The 26,891-nt window shown below is 41.8% G+C and overlaps 1 protein-coding gene across 1 annotated transcript in view; it reads left to right on the forward strand.

Annotated features, from left to right (window-relative positions):
• The window catches only part of baz2ba (bromodomain adjacent to zinc finger domain, 2Ba), a 116,934-nt gene that overhangs the window by 54,267 nt on the left and 35,776 nt on the right, over window positions 1-26,891 (forward strand). The window contains exons 3-12 of the mRNA XM_061233940.1: window positions 5,206-5,361; window positions 12,517-12,705; window positions 14,878-15,036; window positions 15,591-15,769; window positions 16,296-16,502; window positions 18,264-18,743; window positions 20,494-21,094; window positions 21,570-21,842; window positions 23,655-23,715; window positions 26,355-26,463. Coding sequence (XP_061089924.1) covers window positions 5,208-5,361; window positions 12,517-12,705; window positions 14,878-15,036; window positions 15,591-15,769; window positions 16,296-16,502; window positions 18,264-18,743; window positions 20,494-21,094; window positions 21,570-21,842; window positions 23,655-23,715; window positions 26,355-26,463 — 2,412 coding nt within the window. The 5' untranslated portion in view covers window positions 5,206-5,207. The remainder of the gene's footprint in view (window positions 1-5,205; window positions 5,362-12,516; window positions 12,706-14,877; window positions 15,037-15,590; window positions 15,770-16,295; window positions 16,503-18,263; window positions 18,744-20,493; window positions 21,095-21,569; window positions 21,843-23,654; window positions 23,716-26,354; window positions 26,464-26,891) is intronic.

The raw sequence follows: 26,891 nt of genomic DNA on the forward strand, positions 1-26,891 counted from the left end.
TTGCAAATAACGTATATAAAGTGAAATGTGTTATTTGTGTTGTCTAAATAACAACTGTTGCGGATATTCTGTGCTGTACTGCAGTTAAATGCATATGCCTGAATGTGTGATTGGCATCAATTAAGGCAGCATTAGTTGGTTGGAATGAAAACATACACACGGCCTTCCGTGGCAAGGAGTTTGCGACCACTGGTGCAGAGACAGAAATAACGTCAGTGAGAGAGAGGGAGAGACACACAACAAAGGTAAAGTGGCCAGATTCAAACCGTGTTGTCACAACTCGGAATGAGTCGGAATGGTCCTTTACTGGCGACCCCAAAAATAAATAAGATCCGCAAAATCATTTTTAACTTGACAAATTCATTTCAATTGTGGACTTTAAACATATTTTTAACATACATGCACACACACACACAAACACACACACACGCACTCACACACGCACTCACAAACACACACACATACACACACATGCACAGAGACCCACACCCACACCCACACCCACACACACACACACACACACACAAACACACACAGACTCCCACTGAGAGGTGCACACAGGTGTTTATCAAGCAGGATCTAAGAAATTGGACTGAAACCGCTGTTGATACTCCTTGTGGATTTCCTACATTCTGGTGATTTCATATGAACACTAAATAATTCATTTTATAAGTTTACAGTTCATCACAGTCAATAAAATGGATTGTGAGCTGCTAAATTTGTTGATACTGCAGCATAGAAAACTCCACTCAAGCACGTTTGCAAATAAAAGTGTAAGCGCTTTCCTTTTTTGTATGGATAGAAATAGACTCAGTGAGCACTTTATTAGGTATTTATTAGACTTCTTTTTTTCCTCTTCAGCTGCCGTAACCTATCCACTTTAACCCTGCATTGCTCCAGGGGAGGATTGTCTCCTGCTTAGTAAAAAAAAATCAACTGTAAGTCGTTTTGGATAAAAGTGTCAGCCAAAATGACATGCAATGTATTTTAATGTGTTATGTGTTCAGAACTCTCTTCAGTGCTCTTCTGCATTCCACTGTTGTAATGTGTGGTTATTTGCGTTCATGTCACCTTCCTGTCAGCTTTGATCAGTCGGGACCCCTCTCATTAACAAGGCGTTTTTGCCTTCTGCTCACTAGATTTTTCTTGTTTTTCACACCATACTCTGGAAACTCTAGCGACTGTTGTGCGTGAAAATCACAGGAGATCAGCAGTTTCTGAGATACTCAAACCACCCTGTCTAGCACCGATAATCATTCCACAGTCAAAGTCACTTGGATCACATTTCTTCCCCAATCTGACATTTTGTCTGAAAAACAGCTGAACCTCTTGACCATGCCTGCATGCTTTTATGTATTTAGTTGCTGCCACAAGGTTGGCTGATTAAATATATTAATTAACAAGCTGCTGTGCAGAGCTACCTAATACAGTGCTTCCTCAATGTATGACTGCTTTACTAAAAATGAAAGCACAGCATCCCATTTTTGTATTTATAGAAATCTGTCTGTATTTATAGATATACAAATACGTTTTCCCTAAGTGTGATTAGCGCATGTTTGGGCCATAGGTTCTGAAATACTGGCTTGCAGTACATCGGCCACATTGCGACGGGAGTAATGTTTGCGGACGTGACTTTGATTCTGAGTGAGTAATGTGCGCAATAAATCATTCCAAGTCCATTAGCATAGATTTCTTCTAGGGAATTTGCAGCCTGCTGCTGTTTGGAATGGTGTCCCTGCATTGCTGTCGGAAGCAAAGAATTGGTTGCTCACCCAAGTCAAATTAATACAGCCACTTTCAGAGATTATGAACCATGGCTGTGTAGCACTTCTGAGTTACCTCTGCAATTAAATTAATGGTGATGCAGAACAGGTTTTAATTTCTGATGTTATTGGTTCCTTGAATGCTCAAATACAATAGTTATCGCAGCTGAGGTTGCTTATTATTTCAAAACAATTTATTATTTTTGTCGATTTCCTGGAAAACACCTGTTCCATGTTTGTTTGTGCCTTAGCTCACATCTATGTGGAGAATCTTTAAGAGGAAATAAAGAGACTGAACTTCCATTTTAAATTTGGCAAATGTGAATGGCTTGGGGGGAAATGGATTTCACATGTAGGCCCTTGATAGTGGTGTGTAAAAATTACCCACTCAAGCCCAACGTTCCGCACATACCGAGGACCAAAATAGAAGGTATCTTTTATATAGGCCAGAGTCAATATTTTATTTTTTCCCTGTTGAAAAATATAATGGGAGAAAATTGATATCATTTTCTTTACAGGGCTAAAGGCTTTTTGAAAAGCTTTTTGAAAAAATGGGTATTGTCTGAATAGCCCGTGTTTATATCTGCATAATATGGCGTGACAACCATAGTGTGCATAGTTGTTGAATAATTGGACCATATGGCTTGGGGGCAGCAATGTGTATGCTCAATATATTTTAATGGGGTGTATGGCTCTTTAAGTGTAAGTTTCTAATTTTGCCATCAAATTTGAATTCAAATTTGAATGCAGTAAGAAATACATCAGATCACATACTGCAGCCATATATCATTTACATTTTGATTCCTTGAAGGGGTTTATTAATTCTATTAATTCTATAGTTCAGAAGCCTGGAATTTTGCATATAACTTTTGCCAAGAGTGGATAGGTGTTGAACGTAGCAACCTGAGACATATGGTCAGGCGCAATATTTTAAATGGCAACTATTGGCCAGATTTTCAAACGGGTCATTATGACAACCAGCAGAAGTTTTACATTACTGTAAGTCGAGAGCTGATGAATACACAATACACAATACATTTGAATGAGCCACTTGGTTTGCTGGAAAGATATAAATATATATTGACACCATTTGATATTCTTTACCTCAGTGTTTGACATTGTGCACATACTGTACCTTTTTACAGTATCGTCTCAGTTGATTTAGGCCGATATTTATGATACTGGTGGCCAGTTGTTTTAACAGGTTACACCCTCCAGTGATGTTTCCACCATTACAGAAGGTGCAAAAATACATCCATTTTGATCTTTGGAGTATCTGGACTGTTCAGCAGAGCATTTTTTTCTCTTTCAGCCAAAGCTGAAATGATGCGAAAGCAGAAAGGGAAATCTCTCATTTCGTACAATGCATACCTTCAAGTCTGTCAATAAAAACGGCTCTACCAGTCGAATTTACTGAGATTAAAATATAGCTGAGCTGCTGCCGACGGTTTGGGCCACATGCCTTGTACAAACGGGACGAGCCCTGTTCCGGAGAACTCTGCCGCCTTATGTTTCCGACATTCTTTCATGTAACTTGGCCCTGTATTTAATTTTTTCATCTCCCCATCTAACGAGTATGCGGTTCTTCAAAGGCTCTGCATCACATGAAAGGGCACGCTGTATGCATGCAGTAACGCTGTGCATAAACGGTCGGTTTACGCGCTTCTGGTGGGTGTTATTTAAATGGCCATTCGACTTCCATGCGAAGTATCGGGGGGTGGAGGTGTGTTACGGCAGGGGTGGGGGAGGGAGGGGGGGATGCGGGGAGGAAGCTCGGCCGCTGCAGCAGGAAGTAATGACCTTTCCAGCTCCGCCTCCTCCCGGGCTTTGTGTCATTCGCGGCTCATCGCCGTCGTTCTTGTTCAGGGCCGTCACTGGATATCGAGCGGACAGCTTTGTTTTCTGAGATTTAATCACCGGCTCAGCTCCCGTGGCACAGGAGGGTCAGAAGGGGAGGGGGGGGTTTCGTTCGGGAATCGCGTTTGTGACGACGGCAAAGTCTAAAACAGAACTTCATACCGTCCTCTGAAGAAAAAAGAGCTTAAATAATTGGGAAACAGACATGATGAATGTACATTTTTTTCAGAGAACCTGTGGTGGTTCTGTGAAAAACCCATAGTGGGAAACCTGTAGCCAAGAGGTAATAAATCATATAAAATGATACTCCGGATAGGAAAATGCAGTATACATATTTCAGCCTGGCAATCAGTGAAACTTTAATTTAGCTAAAGTGTCAATTGATGTAATGCGCTCCTGTACTTGTAATAATAATGATTTTTTTGTTTAGTGTCATCCAAATTTTTTGGTTGTTGAATCTACTCATTTTTAATGGCCCAAAAATGAGCATACCGTTGAGGAGAATTTGGGCTGGAAATGTGGCCCACTGTCTTCAGTTCTCAGAGTGGACGGAAAATTGTTCTCCTGTGGTTTGCTTTACCGTTAGCGAGATGAGCGTACTACTGCAAACCTGCTTGCAAGAGCTCACTGGAGCCTTGTAGGAGATTCCAACTGCTGTTAACATAGCCTAAGTGTGAAGGATGGAAACTCTACTTCAAAGCCATAATTTGTCTGTTTCTGTCTGTGCCTGTTTCACACCTCAGTAAAAAGGGCTGTGATGTGGTCAGTCTGTAGGGTGAAGCCTGCTTCTTACATGTGTGTCTGCTAGCAGCAGCATCTGAATCTAGGGCCAGCCTTCCTTTCTCGCAGAATGCTAAAGTGCAGTTTGTTCTTCGATGTACGCCTGTTAAATCAGCAATAGTTACAGATTTTACCGAAACCCCACCAAGCAGTGAGGCATTTTCAGATTTCTCTGTGGGGAAAAACACCTTGATTCATGTTTTCATAGAAACGCAGCCAGCTGACAGCGGGGAATGGAAATCGCTCTTCAGAGTTATTAAGACTTTGCAGAATAATTTTTAACTTGACAAATTAAATTAAATTGTGGATTTGAAACGTATAATTCCTGACTCTGTGACTGAAGTATCCTCCTGCTTTTGACCTCTGTTCTTCCGTTATTGTTACACCTCACCCCATTTGATGTTCCTAAATTTTGGTAACTTTGTGTTTCATGTCAGGTTCCCCTTGCAAAAGACATTTCGATCTCAAGGAGCCTTTTTCCTGGTTAAATAATGGTTAACACTTTCAGTCCCAAGCCAAATATGAAATGACCCCACCCAAATCCCAAGGGGCTTTGGTTCAGAAAACTGAGAGGTGAAAATGTTTTGTATGGTTTTAATTGGGGCTCAAAACAATAGTGTAGCAGTCATTGGTTGAAAAGGTTGAGAGTACCATATGGCACTTTATGGACTGAAAGGGTTAAATAAAAAGATAATAGAAATTCAGATGTGAACGGGGGGCGCTCTGGCGGGCCGTGTTGACTTTTCCAAGCCTGGTCTTTTCTCCACCTCTTAGCGAGCTCACCGGCCGGCGTTGTCTTCCGCAGATATGGAGTCCGGAGAGCAGCTGTCCGCCTCGCCGTCAGCATCGTCCCCCGCGCACACGGTCACCTTCTCTCCCACCTCTCGCTCGTCCGCCCCTTCCTCCAAGAGCCCCCTGGTCCCCGGCCAAACCGCCCTGGGATCCACCCTCTCCACCTGCGGTAAGCCCCGGCTTGTTTCAGAGGGACCGGTGCTGTTCACACATGCACATGAGTCACTCCACTTATAAGTCGCTTCGGATTAAAAGCGTCTGCTAAAGGACTAAAATGTACAGTGTAAAATAAGTGCACGCTCTCTGGGAGGCCAGTGGTCACCTGTTCTCTTATGAATTTATTGTCTCAAACACACACACACTGACACGCACACACACCTTCTATATTACAACACACCCCTCAAGACACTGATCGTTTTGGTCTCCGTTACCATAAACACACAGATCCCCATCTGCTACCATACCAGCTTTTCCATGTGTCATCTGTCCCAAATAGATGCTACAGGGTACATTTGAACATTGAGAAACAGTCTATATATAATGACTGTTTGTGCCGCACATACATACAACACACACATGCAGTACATGTATAAATATATACATGTATATATATAAATTCACAAGCAGCAGGAATATAATTAAATTTGAGCTGGGCATCGCACTTCCTTTTCTCATAGACATATTATTCGAAAAGAAGAAATCTCTAAGCAGACATCAGAACGGGCCTCGCACTCAGACACTGTCTCACTTCCTCCTGCCAGGTTCAGTGTAAATTGAAAAGCTGTTTAAATGATGAAAACTAAACAATTAAAAAGCACCCAGGAAAATGTACTTTTTTCCTCAGTGTGCTAATTACAACCGTCTTCTCATTGTTATTGAAGGCTGCAGAGAAGACTTTGCAGTAGTTAATGTCTCCAGCTTTATATCACTACACATCATGCGACAGTGACAGTGTAAACAGTCGGATCTAACTCTGCAGAATATAGTGTCCATATTTCTAAATGACGAGCGGCTAAATAACCTTTAAACGGTTTTCCTCATACCTTGATTAATTCAACAAGAAAACAATTTGAAAGTTTTGTACATATTAAATTAAATACAGAAGAGCACACCGCTAACCTTGAGCTCACATTACAGTGTGGAGTATAAAGCAAATGGAGTTCTTTTATGAGATGTCTATCCCCCTGTGGACTGTAAAGACATTACATCTCCAAAGCTAGCAGCATTTCTACCCCCGTATCTGGGATTGAGTTACATAACACAGCCTTATACTTGCATGCCGTATTAACACATTACAGTACGTTACTGCCATTTTCTTTTCTTCTAAATTCTTTCCAGATCAAATGACAACATATGTACCCCAGGGGGGTTAATAATTATTTTTTTTTAAAGTTGATATATTTGGAGAAACTTCAACAATGTTTCAGCATTGAACAAAATTTTTGTACTTATATATATTTTGATTCCAGGCATACTTATAAACCCATCCTCGAGGATTTTCACTTCATGAGGAGTTGATTCTATTGCATAGGTGTATCAGGGTATATTAAGATAAACATCATCAGTCTTTGTTATATTGTAATAATATAATGGCTTTTATTTATGAAATGCTTTACATAGCATCTCAAGCATAAAAACAAAACTGTGAAACCGCCTCTTAAAACGAGCATAAACAAGCATAAAAACACCATAATATCATATCAGTAAATAATAGCATTTGAAGGTTTGAAAGTAAGTACAAGGCAATGATGATAAATGGCTACCAATCTGCATGATGCAACTGATAAAAGCAACTAAACTTGATTAGAGCTGTAGAGGGTGGCAGCAGAGGCTGTATTCTTTAAGGATAGAGTCAGGATTCTTCAACAGTATTGTCATAGACATTTTAACATCGATACAGTAAATATCATAAAGTCTAGTGACAAAAATGTTATCAAACTCATAACTGTTACGTCTGAATTCTTAATTGGAGGGCTTTAGAAAAACGCTATTGGTCCTCATGAAAGTTTAGCTCTTAATTTTCCTGGGTTGTAAGTAATTGGCCTGCTATTATATTAGCATTATTTGTGACTAAGTTTATCCTTTAGTAATTTAACGGGATAGTAGTTCACCTGACATAAGTAATGTTTTCATTGAGGGATAGATTATACTTAATCTATGATATAAAATGTCTTAATTTCAGTCTTATTCTATTCCTTTACTGTTTTATTTATGATGTTTTTCTTTCTTACCATTGAATAACCTGACCTTTTATTTGTTGTCTTTAATGTGAAAAACACTTAGGGATATGATATCTAATGTAGCATGGATTAGTTCCATCACATAAAGTATATGACAATACAGGAAAGTCCCAGTCTGCATTGCAAAATGGAATAATAGTTTCATTACCATAATACCAGACCATTACTTTTGCAACCTTCCAATATCTGACTTCATCCAAAGTGATTTTCATGAACAGGAGTGTGATGAATCTTCTCTGTCCCCTGCTTTGCGGTTTCCACTTGTATTTCAAGCACACCGGATCTCTGGGCGAGACCTAAGAGAAATGCGTTTTAAGTTGTGACTGATGAGGTGGTGTCCTCCAGGCATTTATCAAAAAAAGGTTTCAATTTTAATTCCGATCCGCAGCCAAGAGACTTTAAGGGTGATTCATAAATACACTGCCAGTGTTTCCATAGTGATAGGGGCTTACTCTGTCCTCCTTGAGCATTTTTCCAATTTATTAACGTTAGCTACCAGGGGTTTTATGCATCTACCCGCGCCAGTGTCTCAGTCGGCGTTTGTTCTTGATTTTAATTTGCATATAAGTACAAGTTGATTTTAATTTCATAAGTGCAGTTGGTTTGTGAGCTCATGGTATCATTTTTGAAGAAATGAAAGCTTGTGTTTTACTCTGTCAGAGACCTGTTTTACTGTTGGAATTGCCTCCCATGGGGCAGCTCGTCATGCTCAATCTCTCTATACTCTGACGATGAGCATAGATGTGTTGGTTATTTGTCATGTTTCATGAGTGGAATTGTCTTATTTTAAAAGTGCATTGATAAATTGCATGATGTTGTCGATGGCGCTTGAGTTCCGACACGTCCATCTTGATATCCGGTTTATTTGAGTCTCAAATGCAGCCTCATTTGAGTTGTAAATTCTCAATAAACTGCGAAGTACTGCGAAGGTACTGCGAAGCGTCTCACTCAAAGGTTTTTTTTTTTGTAATTAACTGCAGTTAGACAGCTTTGGTGCGGGGAAGATATGCATCAAAATTTAATCATCCTTTCGATGTAATACACTGTTGATATACAGCCAAAAAAAGCTATTATGGCATCACTAGATGCCCAAGAGGCATTTAACAGGCTTGATTGTAGTTTTAAGGTTCTCTGTTCTTGAAAGATTCATTTTTAGATCTTACTACATCAGAATTAGTGCAACATTTTATGCATCTACTGTAAATGGAGCACAGTAGAAGTGCTCTATAAGGCCTCCTTGTAATATTGCTTATTTCATCAGTAGTTATTGACCCATGTCTCTGTCAGATCAACTGATTAAATTGATAGACTCCCTGTATAATGTGCTGTGTAGTTCATGAAAACATAACCGAGAAATAAATCCGGAAACTTTTTGTTTACCCCCAAATCATTGAAATGTTAATGTGTTAGATGGACATTTTAAACTGATGACCATTCACATTTTCCATATTTAATTAATAAATGGAGGCTGAGATTCACGCTTGTCCATATACTGTACCTGGTTCACCATAAATGTTCTTCTGTGGTGAGATTTAGACACTGGGTCACATTGGTCAGCACTTTGTACAGTATTGTGACAAAGTTTTTAATGCATTGCATTTTAAAGTAAACATTTTACACTTACATACAAATACTGTTCTTACATCACTGGTATTTGCAAAGTCGTCTTTATTGTCCTTGCCTTGCTATTTCTCATTTTTAAGTTCATTAGAGGTTTGATGGCAAGGTTTGTCTAGTATGGTTAGAAACCTTGTATTTATATTTCTGTTAAAGCTAGGTCAGAAGTCTCTCTGTTAAAGATTTCTGTTATAGTCTCAGTGCAAACTGAGCAGAGCCGGGACGGTTCCTAACTCCCGATCCCTGTGGATTCAAACCGAATCCCTGCTGTTCCACTGAGGTTGCTTCCCATCCAAAATAATTATCTTTCTGTAATTAATATGAAATGATATGTAATTGAAAACATTCTATTGGCTTTGAATAGCTGAAAGTAAAAGGTTTATAAAAATACCTCTTAAAAAGACAGAATGATAAAAAGACAGTGAAGAGTTCATTGATAAGCTCCCAGCAGCTTTCATTTCCCCCTGCTCACATGCCTATCCCGGAACAAAGAGGCAATTTTTTGGTGAAATTATTTTTTTGTTTTACATTTTGGTTTAAAAATAATAGTCCAATCCCCCAGATTCACTGTGCAGTGAGCGCAAGCCTGGGGAACTGCTGAAATCGATGTCGGGTCCTTTTCCACAATGTAGCGTGCAACCATAGCGCGTGCAGTCTAGATTACATGTCCAGCTTTTATAACTATGGGTAAAAGTGAAAAGAATGTGTATGTGTGCATTTACAGTTTGTGGTTTTGAATAATGGAAAAATTACGTAAAAGGAACAATAGCGATTCGCAAACGCAGTCACTAGAGAGTGAGGTATTCTGGGCTTTGTGTTAGGGTTGGATAGCCATTGCAAGTGATGTAAAAAAATAAAAAAAAAGAGAAAGAAAAAAAGGTGAATAACAACCATTAACATTTTACATTTTCTGTGAGAGTATAAACCACAGCAATGCCGTGAGTTATTAAGGTTATTGAATTAAAAAGTATGCAAGATCAAATTGAAACCATTAAAGACTTGATGCATTTAGAAATAACCATGAAAAAACTCCATGCAATCTGCTCCAGAGTTATGTCTTTAAATTATTTCAAGATGCTGTAGATGAGATCACTGGCCACATATGTACAGTATGTTTCTGGACAGTACTATCCACAGATTGAAATAATTTGCAGATAGAAATACTAAACCTATATAATATTCAATATTGTGGCTGGCTCCCACAATTGAGTTTATCCACAGGAAACGCTGGGATTTGTTTGTAAAAAAACCCCCCAAAAAACCACATTGTTAAATTAATGTGAAATTTTTTAAAACGCACCAAGCACACCTGAGCTCGACTGATGGCACGCCAGCTGGGAAACTCTACGGGCCACATCTGCAAAGCTGAAAAAATAAAACAACTTTTAAAAAAATATTGAACACGCTCGGGTGCTAAAAAAAAACAACAAGATTTCTCTGTCCAAATGCAGCAATCATGAAAATGCTGTCTCTGAATACAGTCATTATCTGATCATGTCTGACCGTTAAAAAGTATAATTTGCATTAAGGATTTGATCATGTGATCACGATTAAAGTGATCACGATTAAAGTACCACCATATTTTTAGACAGGAAAAACCCTGCATACGAAAATTATACGTACACTAAACAAACTGTCCTGGTTGTGACAGGAAAGAGTGCTACTGATTTTTTTGGGGGGTTTTTCAACTACTGTTGTTATTTTCTTGGATTAATAAGAGAGAGGAACAATCGAATAACAGGCTTGTGCATTGTGCTCAAAGCATTTTCTAATTAACTAAAAGAAAATAAGATGATGTAGAAACAGACCGCTTAATAAAATCAAAACAAGTTTGCGCAGTAGCATAGTTATCGTGTAATTGTAAAACAAAGCAAAATTATAATTATTACAAAGAATGCAAACAAACTGGTGCTCCATAGAGAATTTACTTTTGGGCCTGATGATATTCCCTATTTATCCTACAAGCGTATGCGTTTACTTAATGGGGATTTTTGAGAAACATATTTTTAGCTTTTCATATTTAATATGCCACATACGTTGCAAGGTTCTCACAGTCTTTGAGAGAAATGAAATCCCTTAAGCCATTATTTTTTTATGTATGCATATCACCTGGCACGGTGAATGATCGTTCCAGCAGCACATTAGCCCTTTTTCCTCCCTCCACTGGAAATTGGGTTTGGATTAAATTAGTTCCTTTCCCACTTTATCTCACTGCACGAGAAGTCAAGATGTAATCTCATCATGCCGACACTGATATTTGATGACAGAATTGATTCCTTAAAATAGATTTGAGAAACATGGTTTACAGTGATGACAGTAATGATGAAGTAAACACATAAACCCAAATGGGACGCATGAAGTGTGTCACATCAAGTGGATTTGAATCAGGTAGACCTGTCTGTCCGCAGACCTGATCTGGTTGCTCACTGAGTGTGAGCCGTTCGTGTTTATTCTTCTGCTGTGCCGATACACTGATGTTGTCCCGTGGAGAATTTCTCAGCAATATTTAGTGTTGGAAATCTGTTACTGCAATATGAACTGTCAAAGCTCCAAAGATGTCAACTTGCACAGGGCAGAGAAATCCCCTCGCAGGACCTTAATGTACACATTTTCGTAAACTTTTTTTTTTTCAGTGAAGATGTAGCACGGTTTAAGCCAATAACCCTCATAGGTTCAAAATACTTTTCTCTAAAATTGAGTTTCAGAACGTTTTCATCCAGTGGAAACGAAGGAAATGCCCCTGTAATTATCACCTCATTACTGTCGCAAGTGCTTAATTAGGATATATCAGTACTGCAGTCACAACAAATAAGACACAGAGGATGCAAGTTCAGCAATATCTCAATACCTTATAGGATGTATGGACACAATGAAGTATCTTGGAAGCTGAGTTCCTTGGACTATGCGGTTTCCCAACCAGCCGAAAGCAAATTGCCTATTTGAGTATCATAGAGGGTTGACGTGGAAACTGTCAACCAATTTTTTTGATTTTATGAGAACAGGAAGACGGAAATTAAGTAATGCATTGCTCTTTCCCTCTTCATCCAATCAAGAAGTACCTTGCCAAATTGGGTGCTTGTCCAAGGCATGGTTTCCACTGTTCATATTCAAATGTAGACATCTCAGCAACATTCAAGAGTATTGAGCTTTAAATATCTATGATAATTTTGTTCTGACTGGAATCCAGGTTCCCCAAATCTGTGTTTCATATTTGCCGAGCCATGTTTAAACAGATCAAGCCGGTTCCTAGGGAGTCTTTGTCCTTTATACTAATGTCTTTATTGATAATGCATAAAACATTCTCTAACCAGCTGGAGGTTGTAAAATCTGTGGGGAGACGGTATGATATTAAACTTTAACATTCGTATGGATGAATTATTTAGCTGCGGCTCTCCAGCTGGGTTATAATATATATCTCCTTTTTAAAGTAATCAAGGTGCTCTGATTTGTCATCCTCTGTTGTCCAGGGCATCTGTTCCGGCAGGCCAGCGATCAGCCGTTCAACATGTCTGCCGTTTCAAGTGCCTTCCCCGTCGTCAGCCACCCGGGCTTCGGCCTCTACACCGCCAGCTCGGGCCGCTCGGAGTTCGGAGGCCTCGGCACCCTGGGCGTGTCCGCCGCCTTGGCAGCTCACCCCCAGCTGGGCGCTTTTCCAGGTAAGAACCAGACCCGCGTCAAATACGTCATCGTTTTTAATGGGCTTGTCTGGTTTATTGGAACCTGTGAAATACCCTCAAACTACTGGTTTGGTTCAATTGCGTCAGGCAAGGTCAGTCAAGCACAGAAATGTTTTTGAGTCCAGTTACATATTGGCCTGGCCTGGTAAGGACAGTGCTGAGGAAGAAGATTTCCTGTGCCAGGCAGCTGTCTGGATGAGTTTCAGAGCTTCTCTGGTTCTTCAAGAGATTTTTTTTGATACTTTGTCACTAAGCTTCTGGTGACACCAAAAACTTTGATCACATAAGCCTGTATGAAAGATACATCTGTGAAACATGGGAGTCCACTGAGCTGCCACATATATCAGATGTCTCTAGATCGATGGCCTCCACTGGTTTCATATCTTTGACCCAACTTTTTTTTGTTGTTTCTGAGTGCATTTTCACTTTCAGGATTTCTTATACCGCGAACCATGTCCAAAACAATGAAGGATAGTATTCCCAATCATTAATTTTAGGAATTTGAGAAACTTAGGAAGTCACCTGTTGTTCCAGGAATCACTCAGCTGTTGTTTTCAGGGTCATCTTTAACATTCCTCCAGCACTGTGGATCTCCAGGGCCTGGAGCAAGCAGCACCACTGCTATAAACTGTCTATAAAAGCGCAGCTGTCATTTATTGAAAAGACTGGACATGTTTCACTTGAGAATAATTTCAAAAGAATGGGTTCTCATGTGGCCTTCGTGATTCAGTGCGAGATCTTCATTTCTGGTGTTAACCCCGTGCAAGTCACAAGGCTCCGCCTGAATGTTTCAGCTTAATAGTATCGTACATCAGAATAACCGGCAGCCTTTGAGGATTGACATTTACGGTAGTGGTTTCGTACAGTTCTCTATAACTTTGACCTCCGCGGACTACAATATCGGATGCTATCTGACATTTCTAAGTGTTTTGAGGGATGATGTGTTGTTTTGCCCGTTATACTCAAGTGGTCGGTTTTTTGTCAATTGATTTTTTTAAAGTAATAATGCCACTGTTGTGTATTTTTGAAATGTGGTAATACTGATGTATTAAAAAACGTATATGATACACATTATTTCTGTCATTGAGCACAAAATAATGACAGTCTTAAGATATAAAGTCCAAATTATTTTATGGATATCATTAATATATATGGCTGTAATTCAAAGCAAGCACTTGCAGAGATCATGCACTTTTTACTTTTAATATTTGCATTCACTTTAATAAACTCTCGGTAGGTTAATAGCATAGACTATAGAAAATATGTGACCCATTCTCTCATAATCAGACATGGACAATCAGGCATCCACTTTCACATAAATGGATGTTTATGTAAAAAGTTCATTTTTGTAGAACAATATCTTTCAGAATCTGCATGTCTTAATGCCAAATTCTGTGTAAAAATATAGTTTTTAAGCTAACACAGATTGTGACGACATATTCTTGCAGGAAAGAATTATTGACTTCTTATTTTGACTACAATTGTACATTGAAAACGGGTTTGAATGATCTATACTGCAGCCAACTGCAGTGGTGCAAGTGAGCACCATCTCTCAGCATGACCTGGAAATGAGCTTCAAAAAGAAGCCAGGTTTTGCCACTTGGTTAATAGTCATTTTTCCTGAAAGAAGTTGCAGCATGGTGGGTGTGCGGTGTTGCCTGCTAAGGAGGTGTTCCAAAGACGCAGTTTAAGGCAGGGATACTCAGTTCTGTCCCCTGAGGCCGGTCGCACTGCTGGTTTTCTTTTCTATTTAAGTACAATTGATGCTTCTCATTTACCCATTCATTCACGCACTCACATACCAATGGCGATTGGCTGCCAGGCAAAGCAACAACCAGCTCCTCAGGAGCATTTTAGGGGTTAGGTGTCTTGCTCAGGGACACTTTCCCACGCCACACTTTGATCAAACCAGCAACCCTTCGACTGCCAGAGGACTGCTCTTACCTGAGCCAATGTCGCCCCAACTAAATGGTTGATTCATCCCACTGTTTGGTCAGAGATTTACCTCACCTGGTATCCCAGGTTTAAATCGGTTCTGATTAGATGGGACAAATTAAAACCAGCAGTACTCCTGTCCTCAAGGGGCCAGGTTTGGGCGGTGACCTGGGTTGAGATGCGGTAATATCAGGCCCGCTCCCCTTTGAATTGCAGAATGGTGGCGGAGCTCAGAGGCTCACGGACGGGGACCAGCCTCTTTCTTCCCCCCTCTCTTGGGCCTGCCCCCCTTCTTCACCGCCCAAGTACAGAACCACGAATCCGAGCCCTTTCTGTCCCGGGCCCCCAGCAAGAACGGACAAAGCACTCCCAAAGGTACAGCCTGCCGGGTCTTCTAATGTTGTGCCTGATTCATTCATTGTATTATGAAATTTTTGCTGTTAAAGGTTGTTAAATGCAGGGTGTAAATGCTAATAAATCAGTTTGGGCAAAGGTTTAATATTAAATACATTTAATTTACCCTAAAGGGAATCATAACAGTTATTATCATATGAGCTATAATAAATGTATTAATCATCATTTTGTGAGCAGGTGCTGGAAATTTTCACTCTGAAAATGTTAGCATTATTTGTCTTCGGCAGCAGAATGTTTCCTGTACATTGAAACCTTAACACCAATAGTTTTTGATGAACAGTTAACTAGACTGGGTTCTGCAACTGTCTCGTAGTCTTCCTGTCAGTACAGAATTGTAGCAGTACTTCCATGTCTGAGCTAACGCCCCAGTTGGCAGTTTACTGTGTTTGTTGATATTTGCTAGCTGCTTTATTGTAGCTTCACCGGTTGAGTTTTACCAGTCGGTAACACCGTGTAGCTCACGCGTTGTGATGTGCCGCCACCTGAGGTATGTGTGCGTTTGCGTGCGAACGCAGGTGTGAACAGCGCGGTGAACGGGAGCGCCGTCTCCGCCTCCTCGCGGGGGAGCTCCTCTAGCGCCGCGTCCCCGGCACTGGGCAACCCCGAGCAGGCCAAATCCGCCAACTCCGCCAACTCCAGCAGCAGGAGCCACAAGAACAACCAGGACAAGCCCGAGCAGAAAACTAAAGAGAAGGTAAGCAGTACCGGTGTGATGCTGAGGAGAAGAGATGTAGCGACTTTGATACCAGACCTGGGTCAAATATGTAATTGTTTTTGGATTCTAATACTTTTCTGTGCTTGATTGATCTTGCCTGGCACCCAAGAGGACCATACAGTTGGGTTTGCACTTTTTGAGAGTATTTCCAATACACCAGACAAGGTCAGTAAAGCTTAGGAAATGTGTTGAGTCCAAAACAATTATGCATTTGACCAGGATCAGATGGATATCTCATTCTGTTTACACCTTGTGCATTAATCTGTGGTAAGATTCTCAGTTACAGTAGATCACCACTGAAAATGGTTAAGAATACTTCTCATTTACATTGTCTATATTATTCCTGCCGCCCGTGCTAGAGCAAAACAGGAAACGGTGAAAATCCTGTTTGGTTTTGTGTGGCTGCAGGGATATTTGAGATCCAGTAATCCAATACTGGAGAAGGTCTGTTTGGCCAGGGGCGTTTTGTTGCCTTATTGATTGATGGTGAATTTGGCCGTAACAGAAACCCTGCAAGAACGCTACGGGGAGCTCCAGCAACAGCGACAGCGAATCCGGGTCCTCCACGGACTCCTCGAGCGACGGGGTGAGCAGCAGCGACTCGGACGACCTGGAGGATGATGACGACGAAGAAGACGAGGAAGAGGATCCCAGCAACGATAGCGAAGACTCCGACTCGGATAACGAGGCCCCAGGGAAGAGGAAGGAAAAGGTAACGTGAGAAAGCAAAGCTGCGGAAGGAACCGGAAGAGCAGCTGGGAGATTGGGACAGATCAGAACAAACTGTACTTAGCACCTAGATACCTATATTTTTATTTTATTTTTTACATAAACTTGATCCTAGATGTTTTTTCTACATTAGTGTGTCAGTAGAAAAGATACATTTTTAGATTTCCAAGCATTCATTTTCCCCCAAAAATGAAATGGCTGGCAGGTTGTTCTAAATATATCGGAGAACTTGCTGCAGTTATTCTGCATACTTTGGCTGTCACTTTCTTTTAGCTCTCCGGGTAATCCCAGACAGCCGCAATCAATTTTTATTTATTTTTATCAGAAAAGTGGTCTACTGCTTAATAAGTTACTTTACTTTTCAATGAAATACTAAATATTCTCTGTAACATTACATTTCTTGGGGAAAATGAATGCTTGGAAATCAACTGACACACTAATACAGAAACAAAAACATCTAAGATTGTATTTATATTACAAAATATAGGGTGCCTCAGGCTTTTGCACAGTACTGTAGTTATTCCATCAAAAATGGTCAAAATCAGTTCACAGCTTTTGCCTTGTCTCCCGCTTTGTTGTAATTATTTTGCTTACGACAGAATTAACCAAGCATGTAATTTTTATTTGGATATAAGGCAAGTTGCAACTGGATAAGGGTGGGATTTATTGCTTAATTCTGCCAACATTTAACGTTCATTCTATTAAACCAAAATATCTATGATGCCCATGAACACGAAAGCAGAATTTCAAGGTTCTAAAAATGTTTACATTTAATTTGCCTCTTTAACAGATGTGACATTAGCAGGTAATTTGTTTTTGTCTCGCACCATTCTCTTTGTTCTAGTCAGACTGTGTAAACCATCTTCAACTGGCCTAAATTGAGTAAAATCAATCGAATCATTACAAAGGCAATGCTTTCTAACAATGAATTTAAATTGCACCATTAGGTACACAAACCTGAGCTGGATACCCAAGTAAATGTTGCTTATTTTGGTTTAGTTTCCGCTTCATAAACAGCCCTGACAATGAAAATGCAGCTTGTAAGATGTATATTTATGTTTATGCATGGGTCTATTGTTTCTTACAAGCCATACTTTCATTTGGGGATTTGGGTAATTGAAATATGGAAACAAAACCCCTTTTCTAAGTACACACTGCCAACTATTTCATAATCAAAGTCACTGAGGCCTTGCAGAACTGAATAATACATAATAATATCACATAAAATATTTTTGGACTGGAAACTAGGTATTGTGGGTGTTTTTGGGATGAGCTACTTGAAATATATTTTGTGCAACTCAGCATGAAATTAAGCCATTGAGAATCTCAAGTGAGGAAGAGCATCTTTCAGATGTGCCAAAGTCCCGCGTAGCTGTACAAAGTATTTTAGTCGCGCAAGTCAGGATCTGACTCATAGCGAGTAGCCATTGTGCTTAACCCAGCTGCATCATGCTGGACTGAACAGGGCCTGATAAAAGCAAGGTTATTATTATTATTATTTATACTGTACGGTGAATCATGCCAGTGGCATTAGCTGGGCAGTAGCCATGAGCAGTAGCCATGGGTGGATGATATAGAGCTATGACACAAAAAGGCTCGCACACTTGATGTAATGCTCAAAAATCTCAATTTTAATCTGACGGTTGACGTTTCGGCCATATCCAACCTTCATCAGAACAAGGCTGTTACAGAGCTGCCTTTGTGACAGCCGGCCTGACGAGACTTACCGTTTCTCATTTCCCAGGTGCCAGTGCAGAGCAGGGGCGAGAGCAGAAAGGACCGGGAGCACCAGGACAAGAAGAGCGGTCAGCACCGGAGCCTGCCATCCGATGCGGCCTCCCGCCCCTACCGCCCGCCCCAGCCGCCCCCGCCCCCGGCCCAGCCCGTCCCCCTGGTCTTCCCCGGCTCCAAGGGCAAGCCGCACCAGACCGTGATCCAGGCCACGGGGCTGGGACCCGGCTCAAAACCCCTGTCTCTGGTCACGCAGCCCCGCCCGGACGGCTCAGCATCGCCAAAGCCCCTGCCTCTGTGCCCGTCCCCAAACGCCGTGCCCCTCTCCCTCTCCGCTTCTCCCAAGCCGCTCTCCCTCACCCTCTCCCCCACCTCCAAACCCAAGTCCCTGACCCCCTCCCCAAAACCCCCGGCTCTCTCCCCCGACGGCGGGAAGGGGAGTGGCAGGAACCTGCCAGATGAGCCGCAGATCGGCGATTTCAGACTGAAGCAGGTTTGTCAGCTGTGACGCCGTCCACAACCCCCCCCCCGTGTCAAGCTACAGTCTGTCTGTACATGAGTGTTTGGTTGGAAGACCTGGATTCAAACAGTGTTTGTTTTGGATTTAAGTACTTTTCTGTACTCCATTGATGCATTTGAGCCTTTTAGGAGGAACAGATGGGTTGGGTTTGCACTTTTGGGATTATTTCATTTGTTCAAATATACCAGGCTAGGTTAGTCGAGTGCAGTAATGTAAAGTATAAATACCATTTGTTGGTTGGCAAAGGCACGTTTGCAAAATACAGATACAGAAAATGCTTTTCACTCAATATCACTCTCTCCGTCAACCTATTTCCCACAATTATTTTAGCAAATTAAAATGGTAAATATGTTATTGCATTTTTCACCAATGCTGACAAACAGGTTTTAAAGGTTAGTTGAGTTATCCAAAACCAAGAAGGAAACATCTTAAGTACTTGCTCAAACCAAGCGCTTAAACTTGGTTTGATTGTGTTTTATCAGTCAGGAAAGTGATTAAAAGTGGCAGTGTTAACTTGATTGGAATAACAACAAAAGTACCAAAGTAGACATGCATCTATGGTAATGCCTTAAGAGGGAAAAATAGTTTAGCACTTCAGTGTACAGTTTTGGTTTTAATTATGACATGCTTCTAGAAATGTGTTAGGCAAACTGAGCCATTGTTTCCCACGGAATAAATTGTGTCACTAATGTCAATTGAGTAGTGTCGGTACTAATTAAATATTGAATAAACTGCGATAGAATGTCATTTTTGAAAATTATTTCAAGTGCAGTGTCAAACTATGCCTTTGAGTGTGCCTGTTGTCACCCAACGACAGGTCAATCCTTGACAAAGCGCACAATAAGAGCATATTTTGGACAATAGCTTTGTTTTTTACGACTGAAAAACAAATTGTTGAACAAATTGTTGAACAGTAACTGACTTTACACAGAGATAGCCTGCTCTTCTGCCAGTGACTGATTCACTTGCTGCTTTGATAGTGGCATCTCCTCAGGTGAATCTTGAGCTTTCGCTGGATGCTGGTGCTCAAAACGCCTTTAGTTCCCCTCTAGACCTAAATCCATCTATTCTTTGCATTTCCTGCTGATAATATTATAATTTCCAAACTATTCATTTTTTGCTTTTGAATTCCATACTTTGTTCCTGTCCCTTGGCCAGGTGTTGTGTCTGCTTGATATAGACACCCACCTGATCTGCAGGAACACTTTTTTTTTGTTGTTTTGCCATATTTGGTTGGTCTGCAAGCACCTGACATTGTTTAAAAAAATAATAATAATAATTTGTGAAATTGCAAGAGTGAATTAAGTTGTTCAGCACAAATAACTTCTTCGCACGGCAATATTTTAAGACACATAGATCTGAGAATATAGGATTAGAGTCAATGTTCAGTACCCCATTGTGTTCAAAAATAATTAAGAAAACCAATTGAGATTTGTCGCCTGTTCAGACCTGGGTCAAATACTGTACGTAATTGTTTTGAATTCAAATACTTTTCTAAGCTTCATTGAGCTTGTCTGGTATATTGGAACCTACAAAATATTCAAACCCCGCAAACCACACCTTTTTATTGCACTAGGCAAGAGCAATTGAGCCAAGATAAGTATTTGAATCCCAAACCATTACGTGTTTGACACCAGGTCTGCGCCTGTGTTTATCATGTGTAAGTGCGTGATGACAGCCAGTCTAATAGAGGTGTGATTTATTTTCCCCCTCTGTCTTCCAGCCCTTCCTCTCCCAGGCCTTCCCCCTGCAGCTGAAGAAACCACAGGACCTCCGCAAGACCCAGAAGAAGACGGGTTCGTCAACGCTGCCCCCTCCAAAGCTCTTTCCCGAGACATTGGGCAGCCACAAGCTCCCGCCGCCCTACAACAACCACTCCCACCTTTTCCTCTCCACCACCCTTCTTGGGCACCACAACGGCATCATCCAAAGCGCCATCCAGGAAGCCCCCCTGGCCCTCATCACTAAACCCCGCAGCCACGCCAGGATCCCGGACAAGCCCCTCTCCACGGCTCCGGCCGCCCCCTCCTCTGCGCCCGTCAACCTGAGCACCGGGGCCAAGAGCCACTCAACACAGCCATCTACCTCACCTGCCCCAGCCCATGGGTTGGGGAAGAACTGGATCTCCAAGGCAGCGTCCGCGGGCAAAGGGCTGTCCCAGAGCCACCTAGCGCAGTCCCTGGTGGACCTGTTTCGGGGGACCGAGTCCGACATCCCCAGCAGCAAGGACTCGGACGACTCCGTGGAGGACGACAACGACGAAGATGACGACGACGAGGATGAGGAGGAAGAGGACGAAGAGGATTCCGATGACAGCCCGTCAGGTCTGCTTCCTGGTTCTCGTAGATTTTTTTTCTACCAGCAATAGCATGAAGCTTAGCATGATATGGGGTTCGTTTCTGCAGGACAGGAATTTAGAATTTTTTTGGGCCCGCATATTTTATGTTTTTGAGCTTTTCATATCATCCTGGAGCTTTCGATTCGTGTTGCATACTGATCCAAGTAAAACAATTGCAATGTTGGTAGAAATATACACATTTTAAGATCTAACTGCTATATTTCTGAGTTGTTCGTAAACCGATTCCCCACGTGACATGATGTATGTTTTTGCATAATTATCAGATGAATGAAATGAAAACAGTTACCTAAATGAAAACGAACTGCTGACCATGGGAGGCCTCATGGCATAGGGATATTTGAAGCTACTGCTTCAAAATGGAAGCTATATATGAGTGGTCTGAGGACTTCTTAATGCAAGTGCGTGTTGAATAAAGTCCCCCGTACTCTTCCTCCCTGTAGTGTCGGACAGCAATCTAGAGAGCGACTCGGACGGCTCGGAGGACGACACAAAGGACCGAGACGAAACGGAGACGGACACAGAGGGAGAGAAAACCCCACTGAAGCTGACCAAATCCGCTTCCTTACTGGACACCTCTTCCAACCGCTCTGCAAACTGCTCCCCTCTCAACCTCATCAAGACGCCCGGCTTGGCCACGCCCTCTCTCCTGACCAGCTCTGCCGCCTTGACCTATCACAGCGCCCCGTCTTCCTCGTACGCTCTCTGCATGCCAGGTAACCGCGGACAACACGCTACTCACCACTGCCTACTTTCAGCTGACGCTCATGCTGAAAAGAAATCGTGTTAAAAGTAATGTTTGCTTCCTTGGTGAAATGACACGGCATACTCATATTGGAATACAACTTTGTATGTGTGCTGGGTGGAGGCTTTCCCACTTTGACTTTAGTATTTATTTTCAGTTACTTCTGAAAACTTGTTTTTGTCCATGAGAATAATGGCCAAAGGAACTTGGAATATACATTTTCAGGCCCGGGGGTTTGTACAGAAAAAGGGCTTTCAAAATGGGGATGTCATGTTTCCCATGACCTGCTTTACTGGTTGGTCAGCGGAGGTGTTTCCCCTGAATTGTCTGTGCTGTATGTCAGCTAGACCAGAGGTGTTTCCACTGACCCCTCCCCAGGTGTCTGAAGGATTTCCATAGCAAATTGACCCAAGCTGGAAATGTGCTCTAACTCCAGGTGTGATAGTGTATTGGCCAAGAGCCCAGACGAATAATAGGGAAGTAGGTGTTAGCTCTCCTCCTCCAAATGCTTCGACCTGTTCCTGGCAAGGACACATGGTAGTCATATTCATAGTTAATACGTAAAAATGAACATTGTATGTGCTGAGCTATACTTGAGATCTTTAGCTGTAAATGGCTGGCTGGAGAGCAGCACAAGCTGACTGTATCTAGCTAGCAGATTCACTATGAAAGTATGTGGAACTTGTTCACAAATTTGCTATGGATTTCAACTAACTGCACATCATATCTGCATGCTAGATAACTCATAAAAATTTTACTCATAAGAAAGGGACTGCCTGTGCTATTTATAACTAAAGTTACATTGTATTTGCTGAGATACCTAGCTAATCATTAGCTTTGTTAGCTGGAAATAACTTTATCGTGTGGGGGCCAGCTAATATTAGCTACCTATAGTGAATGCATATGTTCCAATTATAATATAAACTAAATACAAAACACATCTTGTGCATTTTGTGGGGAGTTCAAACCGTCAAAGTCAGGCAGGCACGTCAAGTGCATCTGAATAAAATATGCACAACTTAACATGACAGTATCTTCTATTATGGGACAAAATACAATCATACCAGCAGTGCAATAACTCATGACATTGGCAAGAAACAGCACCCCATAGCACCAGTCCTTTTTCAGATGGGTGTGCTCCTGCATCTATTGCTATATATGTAGTTTCCATTATTGCTAGTAGTAGTATTTATATTATGTTAAGAAAGGTCCTTTATATTGATAGAATCCGGAAAAAGGCATGTGACACTGTCAAAGCACCTCAGAGGCTCTGTGGAAAGCCTTTGTATTTAGAAAGCGTAGTTGCTAGAAGCATTGAGTGTATATTGCCTTTAGTGCAAGGGTAAGTATGTTTAAGTGCTTTATTGCAGAACAAAGCCAACAATTGTCACATTTCTACAATGACATGGATTTCACAGCCCAGGGAGGCTCAGTCAGTAAAGGAGCTTTCCGGAGAATCACAGCTTCTGATTCCAAATGTTAGAGAAACAATTGTTTCACAAAAAAAAGCTGTCCCGGGGTTTCAGTTGATGTATGTTTTTTTTGGTTTCGAAACTGAAAAAAATAGCAAGCTGTTTAATGATAACTGTTGCTCTGAAAAATGCAGTGTTTCATGTATGAGAATTGACAGCTGACAGTACCTGTTGGAGTACATGCTGCGTGTGACTGTCAGGGGTTGCTGGTGTGTGTGTGTGTGTGTGTGTGTGTGTGTGTGTGTGCCTGCCTGCCTGCCTGCAGTAGCTAGTTTGTACAATGATGCTGATAAGTGGCCGCTTTCTTCCAGCACCAGGAAAAAGGAGGAGAGTGACAGACGAGCGGGAGCTGAGAATACCTCTAGAATTCGGGTATGTACGTGCAAAAATTCCCATCCTCCTTGTGACGTCGAGGGATGCTGAGCGGCTAGGTTCACAAGTTAGACGTGAACCACTTCACAGCTTTCTGAAGAGCATTGCGGCCCCCGCCGATATTTCCCAAATGTTCCCCCTTCTCCCCGCACGTTCTGACAGGAGGGGTTCCCATCGCTTCAGAGCGCTGTGTGATTACCCCCCGCACCCCAGTCTGGGAGTAGCACTCTTGAGCTTCGAGGAATAATCAGCATTGTCACCGCCTTCCCTTATAAGGAAAGTCTGACAAAGCCTGTGCTTGGAACAGTGCCACCAGGGCAGTTAGCATCAGGGTTAAGCCCCGCCCCCAGGGTATCGGCCAATCCGGACTCCTTTCATCCGCAGGGGATGTTTTTAATCAGCAAATTCAGAGAGGGAAGAGGGAAAATAAATATATTTCACGCTCTGTTTGAGGCCCGCGCTGGCTGTGCTTAACGATGGCGGGTTTCCAAGTGACGTCCTCTGTGGCAACGGTCCAGACGGGGCGGTTTCATTACCGGCCGAGTCAGAGACTGCGCAAGTCCGCTGATCGCCGAGCTGACAGGCCAGGCAGATTAAAGGCTGTAAACGGTCAGTTTATATAGCTGGCCTCCTGATCCATGGTGTCTAGACTGTGGCCAAACTGGCAGCACTAATAACAGGGGTTAAGGCCTTGTCTATTCTCCGTTATTATATCATTGGAAAAAATGAATTCAAAGCTGGAGATCACCTGCCTTTTACTGAACCACTGTCCAAGAACCTAGGGAGTCAATACTTTGCTCTTTTGAATGTATAATACAGTAAGTCCTTTCTTGGGAAAGTTCCCATTCTTGGGACGTAATGCCAGAGTTCGGTACCGTCATCCACAGGACCCAAGGTTATTTATATTGCAGTGCCTGCTATAATGCTGGTCAAGTGGTCAAGCACTGTAATGCTAGTCAAGTGAGTATTAGAATTGAATGCGCTAGCTGAGGGAACAAATGAAAAATAACTGATAAAGCCCCTGTTAATAATACCAATCCCAAAGCAAAGTTCTATAATGTCACTTTTGGGGGGTGGAGGCTTGGAAGGTCTCAGTGGGGTTCACATTCTGTTTATCTCCAACGGATTGTTAATTACGCACTCATTATGTATAGAATAGAATAACTTCATTTTTCGAGGGGAGAACTTCAGTATATTGTAGTATATAAGGTGTGTAATATATAAGCTGTGTTGTATATAAGGTGTAAGGTGCTTGTGCATGCGCGCTGCTTGCTTACTTGCATGTAATGTACAGTAGTGCAAACATTACATGTTTACATTTTAGAAGTTAATACATCCGTATCATTAGTTTACCTTAATAATCTGCTAGTATTGCCACTGATATTGTTCTGGCTCCACGGTGGTGGAATGAACTCCCTGTTGAGGTCAGAACTGTAGAATCTCTCCCCACCTTCAAGCGCAAACTGAAGACGCACCTCTTCAAGCAGCACGTCTCCCCGTCCCTCCCTACCTCCCTGTGAACCTTAATTGTTGTCTTTCTGTGATTTTCTTTGTGTATCAGTATTTTTAGTTGGCTAGGTAAGCAGTGTTTGGATAGTTAAGTTTGGTCACTTATGCTTTGTTTGTTTGTTTATTTGTTTGTTTAAAAAGTATATATATATATATATATATATTCAAATAGGCCCTGGTCCTTATCTTTGTTGTACAGGTAGCAGTTGAAATTGTACTTCCCTCTAGGGTCTTTCAGCACACTTATCCCTGGTTATGGGTATGCACTTTGTTGTACGTCGCTCTGGATAAGAGCGTCTGCCAAATGCCATTAATGTAATGTAATGTAATGATATTACTTTCAATGGGTTCACAAGAATCTCAGCAAATTCAATTCATAAATGTAGTCGGCCAGTATGTCTCTGTTTATACAGACATGTTGTTTGGCATGTTGACATGATGTTTCAGTTCACTGTAGTTGGTGTAGGGCATTATTTCCTCCCCTTTGTCCTCCTCCACAGTAACTGTGTATTGCCGACTGTGTGTAACTGCATGTTGCTTTTCTCCAATGATTGTGAAATACTGTCACACAGGGCTTTTTCAAAGCTATTTTCCAAATGGCATGCATGGAAATACAACCACTACATTCACAATGGAACCTCTTAAAAACAACAAATAGCAAATCCTGGATTATCTCGATATTTCAGTGTACATCATGAATGATACCGTACTAAGTTCCTAAGCAAGTCATTTGCGTTATACAGTATATTAGGGCTTGTGGACTTTCTACTTTACCTGATAGGTTGAGTCTGTAAAGTTGAGGTATTAAGCTATTGGCCAGTGGGGGACAGGCATCCACCCTATCAGGTTCCTCATGAGATTTCTTCCCATTGGGGTTTTTCTCAAAACTGTTTGAGGGTTTTTCTTCCCACTAGGGAGCTCTTTTTCTAGGTACCTTGAGGCTTAGGGCTGGCATTTCCCTCTCTCATTCCCCTTTCTCTTACCCTGTACAGCATGACAGTCCTCTGTGAAAAGAGCTATACAAATAAAATTGAATCTGTTTTTGTCTGGAACAAACCTGCTGGGCTGATGTAATGTTAAAGTGTTAGCTGTAACCGCATGCCATATGACCGTTCCCCCTCCGTCCTCAGGTGGCAGAGGGAAACCCGTTACAAAAACCAGAGCGGGCGCGTGCAGGGCGAAGTGGCTTACTACGCCCCCTGCGGAAAGAAACTGCGGCAGTACCAGGACGTTGTGAAGGTAACCTCCCACTCAAGGAGCGTCGCCTGGTCTCGTGCTGTCATGCTTCAGGAGCTCAGACCTGTGCTGTCTAGATGATTTCTTAGTCAACTTGTCCCCTATCCCTGCTAGCCTTCTTGATGAAACTGACCTTAATCAGTAGACGACAATGCCAGTGTTAAGGCCAGTTTATAGTCCAGCAACAGAGTGTCGCTCTACTGAAATTGCGGAACTTTCTTGAACGTTCTATTGTCACCCAATGTAGAGACTGGTCATTGTCCTAAGCAAAAAGTATAAACAAGTTCCAATCAGCCAAGGTATAAACCTAATGTAGCTGTGACTAGGGACTAGACTGTCACTAGACTATAAACTGGCCTTTAATGGTGCTTGTGATGCCAGCCTAGCCCCACCTTCAGGTCAGCAGCTGACGCCTCTAGGTTGCTTTTAGT

The sequence above is a fragment of the Conger conger genome, chromosome 3 (genome assembly GCF_963514075.1).
Source record: "Conger conger chromosome 3, fConCon1.1, whole genome shotgun sequence".
Classification (NCBI taxonomy): Eukaryota; Metazoa; Chordata; class Actinopteri; order Anguilliformes; family Congridae; genus Conger; species Conger conger.